The sequence below is a fragment of the Taudactylus pleione genome, unplaced genomic scaffold (genome assembly GCF_031769625.1).
Source record: "Taudactylus pleione unplaced genomic scaffold, aTauple2 ptg000235l, whole genome shotgun sequence".
In the NCBI taxonomy this organism is placed as follows: Eukaryota; Metazoa; Chordata; class Amphibia; order Anura; family Myobatrachidae; genus Taudactylus; species Taudactylus pleione.
In genome coordinates this window covers 1907501-1930741 of record NW_028284637.1, presented here as the reverse complement: position 1 = coordinate 1930741, position 23241 = coordinate 1907501, and the positions used below count along the sequence as shown (strand labels likewise).

General features: G+C 42.1%; 1 protein-coding gene across 1 annotated transcript in view; it reads right to left on the bottom strand.

Annotated features, from left to right (window-relative positions):
• Nucleotides 1–4786: 4786 nt before the first annotated feature.
• Nucleotides 4787–23241, bottom strand: part of LOC148516876 (serine palmitoyltransferase 3-like) — a 170442-nt gene continuing 151987 nt past the window's right edge. Inside the window, exon 12 of the mRNA XM_088479451.1 lies at nt 4787–7545. Coding sequence (XP_088335577.1) covers nt 7432–7545 — 114 coding nt within the window. The 3' untranslated portion in view covers nt 4787–7431. The remainder of the gene's footprint in view (nt 7546–23241) is intronic.

Below are 23241 nucleotides of genomic sequence, written 5' to 3'. Positions count from 1 at the left end.
GAATCAACATTTTAGCCCTTAAGTTTTTAGAGTGACCGAGTATATTTTGCACTTGCCAGGGTACAACTACTGTAATTAGCTAAAAAGTCACCAGATAACATAAACACAAACGTAAGGACTGAGGATTACACTACAATTCCATCACTTTTTTCTTCTTCTCTACAGCAGTGTAGAACAAACATACAGTCTGGAACCTCAAAAATTCTTCAGTATGTATTTACAGTATAGATAACAAGCTTTTCCATAATTCATTGGGTTATCGTACTTCATCAATTTTATAACACTTTTATTCCATTTAAGTTTTTATTAAGAAATGTAAGACATTCTCCTAGAATGCAGCTTATGATTAGGCTCTGGGGGTGTGTTGGGACGGGCAGATGATAAAAATGTCTCACTTACCAGCAATGCATGAGGGCCTTAACTGAGATAACATTACACGCATTGCACAATCAGTCTGACATAGCAGTGAGTTGTGTGTTGATGGCACAAAAAAAAAAATCAGATGTCCACATTTTTTTTTTTATTTTGAGCGGAGTAAAATATGATAAAATAAAAGACTAAAATGTACTTATGTGGGTTCTGCCAGTCCAGCAGGACATCAGATACACCCATGGGTCATAAGCAGGAGATCTTCGCCCTGGTATATCTGTTCTCAGTAGTTGTCAAGGCCCCTCCCATACGACCTTCTCTTTGATGTAACTTCACAGACTAGGGACTGTGACAACCTTAAACAAAAACCATCCAGGCAGCAGACAGGGTCTCCTGTTTGGGACTATTATTTGCATCATGAGACTGTCAGACTACAGGGGAAGCAATATTCATTCTGCCGACAAAAAAAATAATAATTTGGGTTGGAATAACTACATTTCCAGATTTCAGAAAATATTTACAACTTTATTTTGGGCTGGAGTTGTATCATTGGAGCCTGCAAGTATGTAGCCCATGGCACTTTAATCTGTTCCACTTTCATTAACCACATCACTTTTACATGGAACATTCTGTAATTTCACTGACCATGTCACAAATAGTTCCTCCTATGCACCAGGTCCTGTATGACCCGGCTGAGCCGAGTGTCTTTTCGCTCAAAAGGTGCATCTTGATTTGCACAAATAAAATAAGTTGGAGTGACAAAACTGCATTGCTAGCGTACACGGACCATGGGGGGTGGCAACATTTGTACATCCGTGTGCGACTGAGTTCCGCTGTGCTTCATCTGCGTGTGTAAAACTAATTTATGTGCGGTTACAGTTCCTGCCTAGTGGCTCTAGGGCCTGATTCAGACCTGATTTCACAGCTGCGTTTGCACGCAGTCTGTCGATGTTTGGATTCATGTATCACAGTGCACCTGCGCGAACTGGCCGCTGCGATTGGGAATCGACCACAGCGAGCACATAGAGCCTCCATACGCTGATTGACAGGACCTGACCGTTTAAGGGTGGTGACGGGGGGTGGCCAGAGAAACTGCAGGCCTGCCTGGGTGTTTAAACGCCATTTCAGAGGCGTGCATAATTAAGCCCCAGCGTCTGTATACGCATCCTAACGTCTAGTTACACACACACAATATTAGTAATGTCTCCGGTAGGGTCAGGTCAACCACAACTTGTGCATGTGGGTCCGATAGTTCTCGATGTTACCGATGTTTTCACTGTCTTGCGAGAACTTAAGTAAAGGGAAGTAGGCGGCATTATGTAGTGTTGGGTGTCTACTTATTGTGGTGCAGTTACATTGCGTATGCGGTCATTAGCAAATTTTCGCATTGACAGGCTGAATCAGAGTTGGACGCTAATGTAATTTTCACGCAGATTGAGCGATTTGCCATTGCACATGTGTATAAGCTACGCTGCACGTGAGCAGCGATCGCGGACGCACAGTGACTCCCGTCACAAAAGTGACTGACAGGTTGTCAGAGTTTGGGGGTGGCAACGGGGAGTGGTCAGAAAAATGCAGACCTGCCTGTCCGTTTAAACGCCGTTACAAGGGCGTGCATAAATTAGCCACTGCTATTGCATACGCAGCTCTGCGTGTCAGAAGAGCACCCAAGGCTGCGGCAGATCAAGCCTGCCGCAAGGGTAAGATGGCCGCTGATGTGCTTCGATGTTACCGATATTTACGCAGGTATGCATTGTCGCACGCAGGTAAAAAGGCAGCAGTGGGCGCCTTATTGCTCGGGTGATTTTTGCCAACATTAGCATATTTTTCGCTGCTGCATTGCATATGTAATCGCAGCTGCGAACGCATTAGCGTCCATCTCTGGATCAGACCCTCAGAAATGAGGATGCTTTTGGAGGGGACCTTTCAAGACTTTGTGCCGCAGCCCTCTGCTAGAGCAAAGGTCAGGTTCAAGATCATACACCTCTTTAACTTAAATGTTAACAAGTACTGTACACTGCAAGGAACAAGGAAAGAATATTTAAAAAAACAAATGCTACAAAATAAAAAAAAAAAAAAAAAAAACACCCTAAAACAATATTAACAGCCAAACATGCATTTCATAGCAGAACATTCCTACTGACCATTCCATAGAACTGAACACATACACATTGAACATATAAAATCTTCAGTGCAAAACTGGTACTTGTCACGTGATTGGGAAATTCTAGGTCTCTCTGAACCTTGCACCAATGTTATTTATATTTCTTGGTTGAGAGGCAGAAAACATTTTAACAAAATAACTAGCAAACATACTTCCAGCATAAGAACGTTTAGTTAAATGTTGTATAGTCATTTCACATTAATAAGGCCTCATATGGAAGGAAATAAAAATTTGCCTGCGTGAAATTGTCAAATAAATATCACTACACGTGTACTCATACACCTAGTCGCAAATCGCCTTGCGTGAGCGAGCCATGCCGAGCGGTGTAGTGTCTTTTTTCTTATCTTCATCTCAATATACTTTGCAACACTTGTATATCTGTGTGCGACTGATTCCAAATATGTACAACCAAACTTTGGCGTGGAAAAAGCCGTGGCATTGTAGCACTTTGCTTACAGATTGAGTCGCACACAGGAGTTGCATATCAAATGAATCCGTGTAGTCTTGTGACACGGAGATGCATCACATTGCGATTAAGATACTTGGGACCTGGCGTGCCGAGAGGTGCTGTTTGGCGCGACTGGGTAACACAATAAGAGGGAGATGTTACAGGGGAGAACTATACAGAAATGCTGGCCAATGTGACCACATTAAATCGCTGAAAAACACCCATTTACTGTAGTTATGTTTGTAATGTTTGTTTCTATAGAACATACATTAAATGCTTTCTAGTAAAAGAAGTTAGCGCTACATTACTAATCGCGCTCCGCCATCCAATGCGGAAGGGCTCGGCTGGATTGCGTTCACTATCAAACATGAAGATGTGAGTATTAGACAGACAATACTGTTTTGTTAGAGGCACGTTATTTCTATTTTTTTATTTTCCTTTTTTAATCTTCAGAAGTAAAAGTAGCAGCATCACTAAAGAAAGAATTCCTGATTTATTTAAAACACTATTTAACGCCTATAACTGGAGTCTGCCATCAGAACAACCCTTCCAGAGATAACCTGTCATTTCTATTATAGTGTTGTAATCCTTCACAATACAAAAGCAGGTGGGCATGGGATAAAGGAAGGGCAGGCTTCAGATCACTTGAGATGCAGTCATGACAAGAGGAGTGTGGGGTTGGCACAGAAAATGAATGTTAAGAAAGATGCATGGGAAATGGCAGTCACAATCCCCTTTTTGTGGTTATAGTACCCTGTACAAACGGGTTGGGTACAGGATCCCAACGGTTACGATACCGGAGGTCAGAATACCGACAGCGGCACCGACAGTCCAAATCTGACAGATTTCTGTAGGTATGATAACCATTACTGTAACCATCCCCCTAACCCACCACTCCCGCAGCCGAACCCTAACCCTCCTGTCCCGCAGCCTAACTCTAACCCTCCTGTCCCGCAGCCTTACTCTAACCCTCCTGTCCCGCAGCCTTACTCTAACCCTCCTGTCCCGCAGCCTTACTCTAACCCTCCTGCCACGCAACCTAACTCTAACCCTCCCGTCCCGCAGCCTAACCCTCCCCCTAACTTACCCCTCCCGCAGCCTAACCCTAACCCTCCTATCCCGCAGCCTAACCCTCCCCCTAACTCACCCCTCCCACAGCTTAACCCTAACCCTCCTGTCCCGCAGCCTAACCCCAACCCTCCCCCTAACTCACCCCTCCCACAGCCTAACCCTAACCCTCCTGTCCCGCAGCCTAACCCTCACTCTAACCTTCCCGTTCCACAGCCTAACCCTCCTGTCCCACAGCCTAACCCTCACTCTAACCTTCCCGTTCCGCAGCCTAACCCTCCCGTCCCGCAGCCTTACTCTAACCTTCCCGTCCCGCAGCTTAACCCTCCCATCCCGCAGCCTAACCCTAACCTTCCCATCCCGCAGCCTCACTCTAACCTTCCCGTCCCGCAGCCTAACCCTAACCCACCCCTCCCGCTGCCTTAAGATGGCCACACATCTAAAGATTATCTGTCCAACCAGCCAACTACTTGATTGGTTGGAATGAAAATCTGGTAATGTATGGGAGTAAATGATAATTTGCAATTTGCTCCTAAATGACAGAACTGTTGTTTGAACAAATTGTTTAGATCGAACATTTAACAAACTTGTCTGACGACCATTTTCATCTGTTTTCTGGCATTTAGGTGCAAATTGCTGATCATCAGTTACTCCCATACGTTACCAGATTTTCATTCCAACCAATCAACTAGTTGGCTGGTTGGATATAAGTTGGTCTAGTGTGTGGCCAGCTTTACACTAAGCCTCCCGTCCTGCAGCCTAACCCTATTACTTACCTCCGCAATCTGTTGGTATTCTGACAGTCAGGATGCCGCTACCGGAATTGCGACTGTCGGCATCATGGCTGTTGGGATGCTGACTACATCCTGTACAAACATATAGTAATCTTGCACCATGGATAAATTGTGAGACAACGTTTATACAATTTGTGTTGGCTGCAATAAGCTATGTTATATTTATTATGCGTTTGAATGTTAGTGGAAGCAGACCAAAGCTTGGGGTTTTAATGTACATAAAGTTACTTTATTGCACTCAATCAGCAATTCATTGTCGTATGCATCTCAATTGCATTTCCAGTTGTGGCTGGAAGGGCATATCTGAATCGTAACAAGGCGTTCATACGCAGGCAAAGTTTATCAAGCGCGTATCATTGGAACGCGGGCTATGCAGAGTTGTACGTATGCGAATATACCCCTCTTTTCAGATGGATTTCTTGTACCAAGGAAAGGGCTGTTGCTTAGATGCGAACAACACTGTATATGGGCACACAATGCGAGCGCAATTGCAACCAACTTGAAGGCAACCATATCGTTCCATGGTGGAATGCCTACTAAAGGAAATCAGTAAATATATGGTGTCCATATCTACCATTAAATCACAGTCTCATTTCAGATCGATCTTTTGTAAATTGAAGAAAAATTAGATAACACTAAATTATATCTATAGTTTATAATAAGCGTTTTAAATGGATTCGACCAACAAGAAGTCATTATGTACCGCACATCTTCATGTCCTGCTATCTCTGCACCATTCATTTAAAGCTGCATACACACACACACAACGATTTTCTGTCAGATTATGTGCGTATACACTGGGCGATTAAAGTGGACGACTGAACGATAACTATATAGTGATCGTTCAGTCGTCCACTTTATCGTCCATTTTTAACACAAAAACGATGAACGATAACGACGATGCGCGTTCCCGCGGGTCGTTCGTAATTATCGTTCATCGGGTTAACATGCAGGCCAACCTGACGATGTCGTCAGGTTGCTGCATGTTATGGAATGGGGGAGAGAGCCCGGCGCTGAACGATATCGTTAATGATATCATTCAGCGGGTGTGCTCAATGTCATGAACGACATTGAGCACACCCTGCCGGGGACACACTAGACGATATCGCTCAGGGAGCATATCGTCTAGTGTGAATGCTCCTCATTTAATGATAATCGTTTGAAAAAATCGTTCACTTTCTGAGTCGAACGATAATCGTTCATGCCCGTTCACGTTTGTAGTTCAGTCAGACTTGTCAATTCAACGATTTTCATTAAGGGAATATGCAAAAATCGTTTGAAGTTCAAAAAAATCATTCATTACACTTTAAAAAATCTGACAGATAATCTGAAAGAAAATCGTTCATAAAATCGTTCATAAAATCGTTGTGTGTGTCTGCAGCTTAAGGATTTGAAAAGATAAATAGGAGGGTGGCGATATATGCAGGACCCCTCCCAAAAACAAACCAAAAATTGTCTACGGCCCCTCCTGGCTAGTGCTCCATACCTAACCAAAGTGTCTCAATTTAGTAATTTGTTAACGGCCTTTCCCTCGTAGGCCTGTATGCCAAATTACACCATCTGAAAGCCGCCATGCTTCATATGTATTTTTGTCTTTGGTTTCCATGCACATTTTATGCATTGAGCATTTACTAATAAATCCCATTTTTAATACGCTTTTCAGGCACTAGAGTATGAATGAGCCCTCAATCAATGCACTGAGCCACCAGTTACTAGTATCCGCTTTCTCTAGCATCCTGTGAGGTGTTGTAATTCAGCAATTGGTTAATTTTAATATAGATCACATTCCATATTATTACAGAAAAGTCTCTATTAAGGTTTTACCCTATATTTTATTTATATAGGACTGTAATTATACCTTAGGTATACCTCCCATCTGTCCCGATTTTCTCTGAACAGTTCTGACTTATGGGCCAGATTAATGTGGGGTTTTGGCAGACAGGGACTGAGTTCAGGGGCTGGGTCTATTTTGGCCAGATTTGGCATCTGCAGATGTAGTTAAGTGTGACCACCATACACCAGATAGCTGGAGATGTTCTCACTATGACAGTTGTTTTAATGGCTTTTCCCTTCTTTGTTTTTACTACATATACTATTAATATGTCCAAATATCTGCACATTTTTCTTAACTTATGCCCATTGCTTATAAGTGAACTGTATTAATACTGCATTATCAGAGTTCTGAATGTACAATAAAATTCCAAATTGGCAATTGTGACATGTTCTTTTAACTTGAATATATATATATATATATATATATTACTCCTCAACGGTAAACTAGTTTTCGTTTTATAAATAAAGGAGGTAGAAATTCATAAATCTTGTTTTTACCCGTCACTTGACTAACAACTTTACAATGAGTTCTTGTACATGAAATGTGCTGATCTAGATTTACTACACAACATCAAAACTAAACAAAAAGGCACGGAAGAGAGAAGAATGGCAATTATATACCAGCTTTAGGTAAAACTCTGTTTTGTTACAGTTCAGACACTGCATTCTTTGTGGACAGCAGATTACATTGAACCCTATGGGGGCTTCTTTGGTCATCCAAAATGTAGAGAGGTCCAGCAATTAGGCCATTAGTCTTAAGCATCAAGGTCAATGTCTGTCTCATCGTAGACGGCTGGACGGTCTGACCTGGAGTGGCGGGAATACTTCAGTCGTAGAAAGTCGCCCATCTCGTCAAGAGCATCCAGGACCTGCAAAACATACACATGGTAAACTGAAGTCCAACTAAAGAAACCCATGGTCCATGAAGCTGAGCTGCTCACATAATCACTAGTGCTGGCTTGTAATTCTGGCTTCCAGGACCAGGACTCCAACCAGTTTACATAGAATAATTTTATCTATATTTTGGATTCACACACGGCACATTTAAAGATGCAAATCTTTCATGTAGAGCAGGGATGGGGAACCTCCTGCCCAGGGACCGTATAAGGCCCACGGAATCATTTGGTCTGGCCCTCCAAGTTTTTTTTCTGCTAGCCTTATCTAGAATGGCACCCTGCAGCCAGAATCTATGCAGCAGTGCCCTTAGGACGCTTCAGACTGTCACACCACTGCCTTTACAGCTCCCCGAAGCATCCTCAGGATGCTCCAGGCATTGCTGTAATCACTGGCAATTGTGGCCCTGCCAGTGTGTGACGTCGGGCGGAGGGGGCGTGGCCTGCACCAGGCCCGCAAATAATGTTACATATATCAAAATGGCCCTCGGCAGAAAAAAAAAGGTTCTCCACCCCTGATAGAGAGTAAGTGTTGCCGACACTCAGTGCAGGCAGCCATTTTGTTGGCTGAACCAACATTCATGAATCGGCTGTTTAATTCACTAGAAACCAGAGAGATCATGGCGAGACAGGCCATTCTGTGCCTCTGAAGAGCCACAAAAGCGGACAATTCTAATAGAAGAGATCTTACATCGCATGTTCTGGCACAATGTACGGCACAGGTTAGGTATAATTCATCAATATTCAGAATGCCATCACTTTAATACAGACCAGAGAATGCCGACAGAGTTGCAATATTATTTCAAGTATTTTAGCCGTGTTGAGATGATCACTTTACACATGATGATAAAGCATCATGTTTAAAGTGATAATGCAGATACTGTTAATATGCTTGAAATAACATTACTACCGTGTCGACATTCTCTGACTGACATGTGTCAATATTCTGAATATCAACAAATGAACTACCTCCCATACAGCACATATGCAGTGCTCACAAATCCAGTACATGCGGTAGGCTTATATCGTGCCTTTCCTGGGCACCATTATGGTGCTACCAGGCAAAATGCATGATGTGGGGTGATGTAGGGTTCCATTGCTAGTGTTCAATGGCCATCACAACGGCACAGCTCGTACAACGCTTTTAATTGAGCTGCCGCCGAAATGCCTGGTGACTAAATTCTAATGAATTTTAAATATTATAATTATTGATATGTAATAACTAAATAAACAAATTGCATAAAGCTTCTATATCCTAAACAAATCAGGCTCTATAAATGAATAGCCAACACCATGGTATCAGAGAGTAGCCTCCATGAGAATCAGGTCCCATCACAAGTACGGCTAAATCATAAATGAGTTTAAACTATGCAATATATAATGAATTGCAGCAATTGCAGTGGATAAGCATTGGTTTATGGGGTCAATTACAACCTGGGACCTATCTATGGAGTTTGTATGTTCTACCTGTGTTTAACATGGGTTTCCTCCAAGTTCTCAGCTTTTCTCCCACACTACAAAGACGAACTAGAATGCTATTTGGCTTCTGACTAAATTAGCCCTAGTGTGTGTATATTTATGTAAAAACAGATTATAAACCCCGCTGGAGTGGGGGCTTATGTGAATGATTATATTTTCTCTTTAAAGTACTGTATAATATGTAACTGTTAATAAATACATTTATAAATTTGTGTAAATGTGTATATAAGCAGAGTTCTTGTATTATGAAGAAACACCGCTGTGCCTACTGTGAATGATTAGATATTGTATAATCTATACTGTAAGCGTGTTTTGTTCCAACATCGCCCTCTGAAGACATTGACTTTCTAAAGAAACGCGTCGAACATTTGGTTTATTGATCTGAACTGGATTGTGAAATCATAAATTGCCAATTCACATTGTTAGCTTCATTCTGGAGCAGCTGAACAAGGTGGTTAAATGCAGTATTACAGGTACACTACCATTCAAAAGTTTGGGGCCACTTAGTGCTTTTCTTTAAAAAATAAGGACATTTCTGTTTTTTTCAATGAAGATAACATTACATTAATCGGAAATACACTCTATACATTGTTAATGTGGTAAATGACTATACTAGCTGCAAACGTCTGGTTTTTAAAGGAATATCTACGTAGGTGTATAGAGGCCCATTTCCAGCAACCATCACTCCAGTGTTCTAATGGCACATTGTGTTTGCTAAGCGCGTTAGAAAACTAATGGATGATTAGAAAACCCTTGTGCAATTATGTTAGCACAGCTGAAAATGGGTTTGCTCGTTAGAGAAGCTATAAAACAGGCCTTCCTTTGAGATAGTTGAGTATCTGGAGCATCATATTTGTGGGTTCGATTATACTCTCCATATGGCCAGAAAAAGAGAACTTTCATGTGAAACTTGACAGTCTATTCTTGTTCTTGGAAATGAAGGCTATTCCATGCGAGAAATTGCCAAGAAACTGAACATTTCCTACAACGCTGTGTACTACTCCCTTCAGAGAACAGCACAAACAGTCTCTAACCAGAGTAGAAAGAGAAGTGGGAGGTCCTGGTGCACAACTGTGCAAGAAGACAAGTACATTAGAGTCTTTAGTTTGAGAAATAGACACCTCACAAGTCCTCAACTGGCAGCTTCATTAAATGGTACCCGCAAAATGCCAGAGTCAACGTCTACAGTGAAGAGGCGACTCCAGGATGCAGGCCTTCTAGGCAGAGTGGCAAACAAAAAAGTCATATCTCTGACTGGCCAATAAAAGGAAAAGATTAATATGGGCAAAAGAACACAGACATTGGACAGAGGAAGATTGGAAAAAAGTGTTATGGACAGACGAATCGAAGTTTGAGGTGTTTGGATCACACAGAAGAACATTTGTGAGATGCAGAACAAGTGAAAAGATGCTGGAAGAGTGCCTGACGCCATCTGTCAAGCATGGTGGAGGTAATGTGATGGTCTGGGGCTGCTTTGGTGCTGGTAAAGTTGGAGATTTGTACAAGGTAAAAGGGATTTTGAATAATGAAGGCAATCACTCCATTTTGCAACGCCATACCCTGTGGACAGCGCTTGATTGGAGCCAATTTCCAGCTCCAACAGGACAATGACCCAAAGCACACCTCCAAATTATGCAAGAACTATGTAAGGAAGAAGCAGGCAGCTGGTATTCTGTCTGTAATGGAATGGCCAGCGCAGTCACCAGATCTCAACCCCATTGAACTGCTGTGGGAGCAGCTTGACCGTATGGTACGCAAGAAGTGCCCATCAAGCCAATCCAAATTGTGTGACGTGCTTCAGGAAGCGTGGGGTAAAATTTCTTCAGATTACCTCAACAAATTAACAACTAGAATGCCAAAGGTCTGCAATTCTGTAATTGCTGCAAAAGGAGCATTCTTTGACGAAAGCAAAGTTTGAAGGACAAAATTATTATTTCAAATAAAAATCATTATTTCTAACCTTGCCAATGTCTTGACTATGGCCCTCATTCAGACCCACTCGCAAGTGGGCGTACGCACGTTCGCCGTACGTAAAAAAATATTTAAATTCAAGCACTCGCTCGTTTTTTCCTACGCAGCTAAAAATCCGCCCCAAACTCAGGCGACCCCTCCTCTGACTAACGAGCGTGCCAAATAGCGAGCGTACATCCCCGAAATGGCTTGAAGGGAACGCATGCACAAGTACAAACCGGAAGTGGGACTGTCAGATTCCGATTACCTGCTCGTTTTTTCGGCCTACCTCCCTCAATCGTATCATGCCAATCAATGTATCAATTAGCGTAATTGTTTTTTTTTTTCAACACAATGCAATAAACTTTAATCTTGTCCGTGTTTGTATTTGCTCGCAGAATACGTACGGCTGAAAGCTTCGCTTTTATTGTTCCAAAGACATGTTAGCCCCAATTAAACAATTGTTCTATTTGTTTGTCTCCCCACAATTTTTCTGTGGTTCATTTGTTTATTTAAATTTGCTTACGCATGTCACTGCATCAAGCCAATCATAACTCTCCATAGATTTGTGGCCCTGTCGAACACATGACTCATACACTAACCAATAGAATTTGTCCTGTTAATTTCCCAAATACATTAGCCAATCAAATTTTTTTGTGGTGCTTTATTAAAAATATTTTGTCAAAAAAACACCATTGCCATCATGAGATCCGCCGCATTCACCAGGCGCGAACTGCTGGTGCTGACGGAGGTGATGGACAGGAGGATCACCAGTCAGCCTCCACCCATCTCCAACAGGCGCAAGCGTTCCGCATATGCGGAGGTACGTCGACGCCTGCGCTCCTTCGGCTCACGCCGACATATTGGCCAGCTGGAGCGCAGGTGGTCGGACCTGCACCGGCGGACGCCCCGCTTGCTGGCATGCTTTCGCATGCAGATTGCGGAAAGTAAGTGTTCTGGACTGTGGTTTTCAAGTTTATCTTGTGGGCCCTAACTGCGTGTGCATGTTTTCATGTCTGTCCTATTGGTCATTGTAGTCATATCTGCATGTGCATGTTTTCATGTCTGTCCTATTGAGTCATTGTAGTCATATCTGCATGTGCATGTTTTCATGTCTGTCCTATTGAGTCATTGTAGTCATATCTGCATGTGCATGTTTTCATGTCTGTCCTATTGAGTCATTGTAGTCATATCTGCATGTGCATGTTTTCATGTCTGTCCTATTGAGTCATTGTAGTCATATCTGCATGTGCATGTTTTCATGTCTGTCCTATTGAGTCATTGTAGTCATATCTGCATGTGCATGTTTTCATGTCTGTCCTATATATTTTTTTTTTTTGGGGTTTCCTGTTGAAACTAACAACAAATTTTTGGTCATTTTTTAGGGGCACAGCAAACACTACGGCGGCATCGCCACACAAGACGCCGGTCCCGGCCCCTCTCTCCAACCCCCAATTCCTCTATTCCCCCCTCCTCCCCAGACCCTGTGGCCGAAATTTCTGCCCTACTTCCCCTCCAGCCCAATTCCCCCTCTCCTCCATCCGTCCCTCCTCCAAATACCCCCTCCCAGGATGGCGAAAACACCATGCCCCTCGGGTTGGGGAATGTAGCCACCTCCGAGGTGGTCCAGGGAGTGGCTTCTGGCTCTCTCGTTTTGGAGAACGGTATGTTTTTAAAGTTTATTTTGGACACCACAAACTGTTTGTATGTAATCATGCGTCGTCCCCATTTTTTTTTTTTTTTTTTCGCCTTAGGGTATTTTTGGGGGTTGTCTTTACCTGTTCCTGCTGATGTCACCATACACATATCACACCTGTGTGCCTTTTTTTAGGGCCCTTGTATTTTTGGCATACGACATTTTGGGCTTCTGGGTTTTATCCGTGTAATGTATTTTTGGCCCACAAGCTTGTAAGTTTGTGTTTGCTTGTTTTTTGTTTTTTGACAATGTTGCTTCATTATCGATTTATTAATCCCCAAACTTTTGTCACCCACAGAGGAACAGAGGCGTCGGGAACAGATTGAGAATTGTGTGGGCCGTATGCGGGAGCAGGTCACCGGGCTAATGCAGGCCCTTGACCATCTGTTGGTCCTCCTTCGGAATTAATTTTTTGTTTTAATTTTTTTTTAAATTGTTTCTTACTAAATATGTTAAAAATCAAGCTCTGTCTCATGCGTTTGGAGTAAATCCAAGATTCTTTACACTGACATAAGTAGACTCTTCAAGCAAGGTTTGCCCCAGAAATTCACTACAGATTGTGTGTTGTATTTTGAATGCAAACAGGCACAAGAAACACCTCCCAGTACCAATGTCATTTTCCTTTTTTGTGGTGGTCAACATGATAGTTTACACCATTTTTCAGGTTCCTATTTGGTGGCCAAACTGCTTAGGACAATCTTACGAAGGCAACTGATTGTACACGATTCCTTGTTGGTTAGTACCCCGAAAACATATTACATTTTAGCTCCACTTGCTTCATTACTGGGTTACCCCTTAGGTAAAATTAACGTTTGGGATTTTGTTTACACTTGCTTCTAACGTGCCCAAAAAGGAAACAAATTACACTCTCCAAATATTTATTCACAACAGAAATCAAAATACAAAGTGGTCACTCACAAACAAAACACACAGTGATAATCAGAAAAACTCCACATACCAAAAACACTAAACACACAACAAATCAAGAACTGGTTGACGAAGGTCCATGCCCACATGATTTCACAAATATGGCGTTGCAATATTGGTGTCAGAATATATTCCCGAAGTTTCCACAGAAAGGTTTTTGAAGGGTAGCAGGAAGTAGTCATCATGGGAGTGCCAAAGATTATGCAAACAAACAGAAGATGGTGCAAGAATTAATATAAAAAAAGATGAACGTTAAAAAACCGTAACACATTGGGTATACACACTGTTGTTTGATCAATAATTACCTAAAATATCGGGCCACCACATCATCGCGTATGGCCCCCTCACATACTGACCTCCGACCAACCTCGGGGGGGGCCATCCTCAGGTAAGGCATCCTCTGGCTGCATTGGAACACCACTCCTTATGGCGATGTTGTGAAAGATCCCACACAGGACCACAATTTTGGAAACCATATCCGGCAAATACATGAGCTCGCCACCAGAGCGGTGGAGGCATCTGAATCGGCCTTTTAAGAGGCCGATACAGCGCTCCACCACTTGCCTGGTGGCTGTAAGTGCGGTATTAAACTCACTTTGTGGACCTGGTGTGGGAGCCAAGTAAGGAGTGAGCAGCCAGGGCATGCAAGGGTATCCACTGTCTCCTGTGAAAAAGAATAGACAACATCAGGATCACTGTGTATCAAGCTTAACATTGTTATGTACTAAAGGTCTACACTTACCCAGAAGCCACGCATCACCAGCTTGTAGGTTGTTTAATTTGTGCCATATCCCTGATTGCCGGATGACGAAGGAGTCATGTGCACTTCCTGGTAATTTTGCATTCAGGGACAGGATCTGGAGGGAGGCATCACATACCACCATTACATTCAGGGAGTGATAGTGTTTCCTGTTTCGAAATATGGCCTCCAGCCGTGCTGGAGGCTGAAGTGGTATGTGAGTACCATCCACAACCCCTATGATGTGTGGGAAGCCAGCTATTTGGTAAAAATTGGCCTTGGCCACACTAAGGGCACCCATATCCAAAGGCATTTGAATAAAATGATGGAGGTGCTTGAAAAGTGCCTCCATCACTGCCCTCAGGATCCGGGAAAAGGAGGATTGTGAGATGCCTGCCACTATTCCCACCGTTGTTTGAAACGATCCTGAGGCACAGAAATGTAACACCGCCATAAATTGCGTAAGTGGTGGTATTGCTGTAGGACTGTCAATTTGCCGCTCCAGATCACTCTCTATTAATGAGAGAGTGTCTATGATGATTTTGGGAGGAAGACGGTAGCGTCTTAAAACCTCATCATCGGGCATTCCAAAAAGGGTGACACGTGTTCGAAATATCTGGGGCCTTGCACGCCTACGATGCCTACGCCTGGGACGAGATTGAGGTTGGTCGGCTTCCGGGAGCATGGCCAGAACAATCCGCCCTAGATCAACCTGAAATGGCAAGATTGTAATGTAAGGCTTTGGACCCACCCCAAAAGAAAATACAAAACAACTTAGCTTGATGATACCATCCACTGCTGCTTACATGCCGGGGTATTGTCATGATACGTCCAAACTGAAATTAATCACAAAAATTATTTGAAAAATTTCACTCTGTGCATTTTTGTTTCTAAATTTTGTGATAGACCAAACTTAAAATATGCGAAACACACATTTGGCAAAAGAGCAAAACGACATTGCACACAGTACATCAAAATGGGTTGAAATGTTTGCCCAAAAAGCGAAAGGGCAACCTCAAAAAAAAAAAAATATTAATAAGCATTTAAAAATGCGCAAATTAGTTTGCAAATACAAGTCACAATTGTAAGTAGTAAAAATGCGCTAATTAGTTCGCAAATACAAGTCACAATAGTAAGTAGTAAAAATGCGCTAATTAGTTCGCAAATACAAGTCACAATAGTAAGTAGTAAAAATGCGCTAATTAGTTCGCAAATACAAGTCACAATAGTAAGTAGTAAAAATGCGCTAATTAGTTCGCAAATACAAGTCACAATAGTAAGTAGTAAAAATGCGCTAATTAGTTTGCAAATACAAGTCACAATAGTAAGTAGTAAAAATGCGCTAATTAGTTCGCAAATACAAGTCACAATAGTAAGTAGTAAAAATGCGCTAATTAGTTCGCAAATACAAGTCACTATACAAACTGTGAAAAATGCGCAAATTAGTTCACAAATACAAGATAAAAAATGGACTTACCAAGAGCAAATATATAAGAGTCCAAATCAAAAGGTCTTTGGGTCCGAAATTAATCAAAAGCTAAAATATATGAAATTATTGATCCAAAATTTACAAAAATGAAGAAACACAATGAAACAACAATTGATCAAAAGTTAGACTTCACAAAACTTACCAAATCAAGAAACGAGGTAAAAAAAATAAAATACAAAAAAGAGAACGGAAAATAAAAACGCAAATCTACCAAACAAAATAATCTCCAACCGCCAACTCCTTTATACGCAAACAATAAACTCCAGCGAAGGTATCCTCCAACAATCCAAAAACGCCACCTCGACTCGAGACACACCAAGCCATAAATAGTGTTTCGTTTCCCGCACAAATTAAGGAGGGATCATAGGAACGCACAATCAATGATGCGGCCGCAAAATAAGGACGCATGTATAAATACGTCACGAAAACACATTAAAATTCTGGGGTATTTCTGGATTGGACCTCAGACATGGCGACAGACCAGGGAAACAATGCCCAAGAGTCAGGCGGTAAGTCTTTCATGCATTTTGTATCAATGATTTATTTGAAACATAAGATTGGGCAAGTTGTGATTTTGAGAAATCTGAATATTTACACAAATAGGTGAGGAGGATGACATGGAAGAGGCTGCCGGTCCAGTATTCCGGCCAAAGCTGCCAAAAAAAAAAGGCAGCCACATTTCACAAGAAAGGAGATGGAGGTTTTGATACAGAAGTGTGTGGACATCCTGCCACAGGCAGACAGGAATATGAGTCTAAGCCAGAAGGGGAGAATGTGGGAAGAGGTAGCCGTTGCTGTCAATAGGGTGGGTGATTATGTCCGTCTAGCCCGGGATGTCAAACGGCGGTAAGTAAACACTTGCCCCCCCTAAAAACAAACACCATTTTAAACAAAAGGATAATGGCTTCCATTTTTTCACACAGATGGGGCGACTTCAAATATCGCCTAAATCAAAAACTCGCGGACAGGGCTAGGCATGCAAGGGGGACAGGTGGGGGTCCCACCCCTGTGTCATTGGAGTTGACCGATTTAGAAGAGCTGGCACAGGGGTGTGTGCAGCCTGTGGAGGTGTTTGGCGTGTCCAACATGGATACGGACATGCCAGACTTTGCGGCTCCTCATGTTGTCCCAGGTAAATCTTTGGATGTTATCAACTATGAAATGTTATTGTGCCAATATGTAGATTCTAATGTGAGGCTTTTCGCTTTTTTACCTAACAGAGACACAGGCGGATGAGTCTGTTCCAGAGGGGAGCCTTGGCCGCCGAATTTCTGCTGGCTCGGCAGGGGAGGAACCAGTACATCCGGCTGAGGACCCTGCAGAAGCCAGTCCAGGGCAATCCCCCTCGCAGGCAGTGTCCCTCCTCACAGAACTCAATTTCAAATCGGATTTCCATACGGAGATTCTGCAGAGGATGGACGCCAGTCTGCTACGGGTGGCTGAGGCCCTGGAGCAAAATGCTGCGGCCAACGTGACCATTGGTCAGGCCCTGGCGGAAAATACCAGGGCCAACATCCGCATCGCCAATGCCCTGGAGCAGCTCGTTCGCCAGCACATGGTGGAGCCGACCTCCCTTCCTGCCGGAACATCAGGATCCTCCACCTCTGGCACAACATCAGCCAATCCTCCAAATGTGCCTAGCCCTGTGCCTAGTCCAGAGGCCACAACATCTGCCTCTGGACAGGCCAGCCCGATGACATCCCGGACCCGGTCTGGCGCCCTCCCTCCCCCATCCAAACGTGTAAAAAAACGGTGACAGCAATGGTGACTTTTCCCACAATCCTTCTGTGCTTGGCTCATATTCCTTTCTGGTCAAAACATCCCTCTCCTTTCTTGTGAAATGTTTTTAATTTTTTTTTGTATGTTTATGTCAACAGTTATGTTGGGCCAATTTGTTTGATTTTGGGACATATCTTTGTCAAAAAAAGATGATCCCAAATTTTTTTATTTTTTTATTTTGTTTGAGCAATAAATTGAAACAAAAAATCTGACATTGGATTGTGAAAATATTGTACAAATGGGTTAAATTGAATCCTGGACCAAAAGGCAAAAAAAAAAAAAAAAAAGGACTCTTTAAGGAACGTTTAAAAAATCATATAACGAGGCAAATTCAAGAGGCAAAAATAAAATGGTGCGAAAATTAAAACATGATGACATTATTGTTACAATAGGCCCTAACCACCAAATTGAGGGCAAAATAAACCCTCACAAATGTTCGCAAATTGATTGTGTCATCCTGACATTAGCAGCTCTGATTTCCACCTGCGTACAGTTTTGTGCTATCCCAAAAAACTGATTTCCAAACACATACCAAGCTGGTTTTCAATCCAACACTAATTGCTTTTCAGCCCTCCCGCGATTAATCGCAACAACATCGTGGAGTCCCGGGACGGAGGAGAAGGCCATCGCCAATGTGGTCGAGTAATCCAGACCCTAAGCTGTGCGAGCATTTTGAAGGGAAAGAGGATCATCCAGTGACGTATGAGTCGGTCCGAACACATTTTACGCTCGCATTTGCTAATGTATGTACGCCCCAAAAACGCCTCGCCACGCCTGCGTTTTTCCATCTCCACCCCCGTCAACACCCAAAAACGCCCTGTTCTGGCAATCACATTTGACAGGTCACTTCCTGTACGCTATTTGACGAACGAGACCAAAAAAGCTCGCAATCTGCCGTACGCACATGCGCACTGTTACACCGACGCATGCGCGGTTATTCAACATCGGAACGCAACGAGCGTACTGCTGTTTGCGAGTGGCTCTGAATGAGGGCCTATATGTTCTATTCATTTTACAACTCATTTGATATATAAAAGTCAGTTTTCATGTAAAAAATGAAATTGTCTGGGTGACCCCAAACTTTTGAATGGTAGCGTATTTCATCAAAAGAGCAGACCGGAGAAACACTGCAGCGCTGTATTGCTGCATGTGAATAAGCCGTACTCACCATCCACAAGTGACCCAGCTTCAAAACAGGATCATTCTGCTAGAGGAAGTGGAAAACTTCCATTATATTGTAGATCCTAAGGTGTTCTTTTATTATTGAGATTATTATAGTATATTGTGAAACTCTGCTGAAAGCTGTAATAAAACACCTGTGTATTGTCAGCTGCTCCTACATCAATATATTCCACAGGACATTACTGAGGTCACCAACTATTTACTAGAAGTGTTTAGAACATTCTCTTTCATATTCATACAGCCTAATTCTTTAAGAGCAAGAAATGCAGACCCCCTCCCCCATTAAATGTGATTTTATATATGCACAAAATAGACTTTGATATCTGCCCTATACCTTTATTGCAACTGTCTATGCCAGGGGTTCCCAACCACGGTCCTCAAGGCACACTAACAGTCCAGGTTTTGAGGATAGCCATACTGGAGCACAGGTAACTTAATTATTACCGCAGTTATTTTGATTTAACCATCTGTGCTCAAGCCTGGATATCACCAAAACCAGGACTGTTAGTGTGCCTTGAGGACAGAGGTTGGGAATCACTGCTCTATGCGGTGAGGAGACAATTGGCTTTTTCCAAGACCTGGCTTCTCAGACCATGTCACGGCGCCAAAAAATATTGTCCCCTGTGTCACTATCAAGCAAAATATTGTTGGGGGTTTCCCTTTCATCTGATCATTAAGAAAAATAAAAAATATAACTCTTCCATGCAATTAATGGCTCATGTATTTCTCAAATGCAGTCATATAAAATACACCTCATCACATGTATAAAATATGGCATGGTAGAAGTGATTTTTGAAAATTTGTCACATTTGCAAAGAATGGTGGCTCAGCAGCCTCTCGCTTCAACCTTCTCTTATTACACAAAGAAAATATAAGAAACTCTCAAGCAATATTCTGATCTCGATCTTAACAAGGAAGTCTCCCTGTTGTCTGGGCTACACAATAACCAGTGATTTGCAGTTTCCTGATAATGAAGGGGTCAGCATGATAAAACAGGCTCCAGAAGTCCTAATCAACAAAATCTAAATCCAAGAAAAATTTCACAAAACCAATTTTGGAATATACAAATTTACAAACTTTCCCTGCACATATTTGGACATTACAAACTTTCCCTGCAAACATTCCGACAGTTGGGGGTATATTTACTAAAGTGAGAGTTTTTGGAAGTGGAGATGTTGCCCATAGCAATCAGATTCTAGCTATTATCTTCTAGAGGGTGCTAGTTAAATTTCAAGTAGAATCTGATTGGTTGCTTTGGGCAACATCTCTATTTCTAAAAACTCTCACTTTAGTAAATATACTCCTTAGACCTAATCTTCATAAAGAAGACAGAGAAAGCTATGGAGTTCTCAAACCGCAAATACTTTACTGTTCTGCAAATGAAACGCTTAGCAATCGGTTTGTTTATCAAAGCTAAAGTGACAACGGCTGCACAAACTGGAAGATATTTTAGAATTATTTGCTTTCGATTAGGAAATATCTTTAAGATAATACAATATAAACAACCATAAACAAACTAATCTCCTCAGCCATTACTATTTGTCTAGAGAATTATAAAGCTCCATGGCTCAAAGAGATTATATGGTGATGGATATTACTGTAGAAGAGATTGATCATGTTTTCTCTTCTTTGGAATCATCCAAAGCACCATGTCTTGATGGGTTTACTGTAGATTACTAGAGAATATTTAGAATCCTATTACTCACTCATCTTTTTTTTATGGTTAATACTCAACTTCAAAATAATGCATCTCTACTGTACCTCTCTAAAATAGTCATATCGCTTGATGTAAGTAGAGAACACTCAAGCTACAGACCAATTCATCCTTCATAACACAGACTCATTCACTCATCTGCTGAGACTCATTTGCTAAAATGAACTATTGCACTAGATTTCCCAGGCAACACATGCTGCCTGCCCCTCAACAACTCAATGGTGGTTCTCTCAGGCCTTACTTTAACAACACACATGTATCATCTAAATCAGTGGTTTTCAACTTCAACCCTCAAGCTAATTCCAACAGGTCATATTTTGAGGATTTTTGTCTGCGGAAGCAGGTGGGATAATTACTACAAAATAGATTAATTTACCTGTGCATGATTAAAGCAATCCACAAAACATGACCTGTTGGGTGTGCTTGAGAACTGGTGTTGAAATGCATTTATCTAAATACTCCTGATATTGAGTCCCTACAACACAACTGTAATATCCCTCAATACTTCGATAACTTTCGCACCTTTGACAAAAGTATTAAAATGGGATATTGGTCTGCTCGTCGGTGTATGGACCTCTCTGTATAATCCCATAGATTAAATCATCTACTTTACACACACATTTTCATTCAGAGTCAAATTCCCTTCTCTTTAAACGAACACTGAGAACACTTACACAATCTTCAAGGTTTTAATGCCTCACATTATCATTACATTTTCCCTGCATTGCTACCAAGGGACAGTAGTACTAAAGTAGGAAACATCAGGCATATGTGATGGACTTCCCCACTGCAATCTGGAGAGACGTTTTCACTTGACACCCCCTCCTTGCTTGACTTTAATCCTTGGATCGCATTGCTCCTTAATAATCCATAAATAATTCCTCAGACCATTTTCAAACTGCCTTCCAGTATATACCTAGCTACCCAATGCTGCATTGCTAAAATAAAGGGTCACACAGATATGGCCACCGGGAGATATATTGGACCCCGCTACTAGCGGACATGGGTTGAGTCACTGTGCCGCCTTGGATGCTTCAGCCCAGGTGATTTTGTACCTACTTCTCCCTTCACCACTAAGTGTCGCTGATTATGGAGATCAAAACTAGGCTTTGGTGGATTGTATGTATGGGGGAATTGAGAGTTTCGGTGGCAGACACTCTAGATACTACTCAAAAGGTCATTGGCTGCATCAAGAAAAACCCTGATAAGCTATTGATCTTTTGACTAGAATATTTTCAAACCTTCTAAACGGTGCCACCAGAGGGGGACACGCACATCCCTCTACCCAACCGGCCTCTTTTTCCTCTTTCACCTTTGCACCTCTGCAACCAACTCATGGAGGAAACGTATTAAACCTTAAAGAGTGAAGAAGTGGACAAGTGGAGGCGTTGCCCATAGTAACTAATCAGCTATTAGCTGCTGTATCATTTATCAAGGACATTCTATAAAAGGAACAGGTAGAAGCTGACTGGTGGCTAAGGACAACTTCTTCACTCTTTATAAAGCTTGATACATCTCCCAAAATGTTTTCATATAAAATATTTATTCAAAATGTCTCATATGATTATGTACAGTGTTTTATTCCATTTACATACAAAACTAAAACAGTAAGGATGCCTATGTTAATTTATATTGCAGAGTCTCAGCAACCTACACAAATAAAAAAATCTGTGCCTTTGTCTCTCTCATCCGGCTACCTCTACATATCCTAGCTATGGAAGTCAGATATTAAACTATTAAAATTCATGGTGCTGTACCCTTTGCTTTACCTAATCACTTTTGTTACGGTGTCGACAAACGATAGCCTGGGGTTGGCAGTATCTGAATGCCAGGACTGCCTTGCCACCCAACTGGGACTAAAATAAATGATTTGGGCTACAAATTTGGCCACTTTACCCCAAACTGGCCGAAATCACTGCATAGGCAGGAAGAAAATGTCTGGCAAATACAACAAACCTCTAATTGGAATATCTGAGCTGTTTATCAACATCTGGTGGGATAATGACAATGTATGTGGTCATTGACCAACTGCTATACCCTCGTTATACTATACTTTATTTTGCTATAGTCTGAATTTATTTTGTTTACCCTGTTTTCTCCACTTTCAATGGCAATAATAGTAATCTAATCTAAAGAAACATGCAATATTCACCCAGTCCATCATCCTTCAAACGTGACCCTAGAACTAATTTGTCATTCTAGCTAGCCTCCACTCTGCTTAACTCTGTCCTCTTCCACTCTGACCTTCTAGCTAGCCTCCACTCTGCTTAACTCTGTCCTCTTCCACTCTGAGCTTCTAGCTAGCCTCCACTCTGCTTAACTCTGTCCTCTTCCACTCTGACCTTCTAGCTAGCCTCCACTCTGCTTAACTCTGTCCTCTTCCACTCTGAGCTTCTAGCTAGCCTCCACTCTGCTTAACTCTGTCCTCTTCCACTCTGACCTTCTAGCTAGCCTCCACTCTGCTTAACTCTGTCCTCTTCCACTCTGACCTTCTAGCTAGCCTCCACTCTGCTTAACTCTGTCCTCTTCCACTCTGACCTTTTCTCCCTCTTGCGCATCCATATCCCATTTAGATTGTAAGCTTGTGCGAGCAGAGCCCTCTCCACTTCAGTACATAATTATGCTAACTGCACACAGTAATTATGTATTTATGTGCATCTGTTGACTTGTTTGTACTAGTCCAGGCATGTCAAACATGTGGCCCAAATAAACATTTT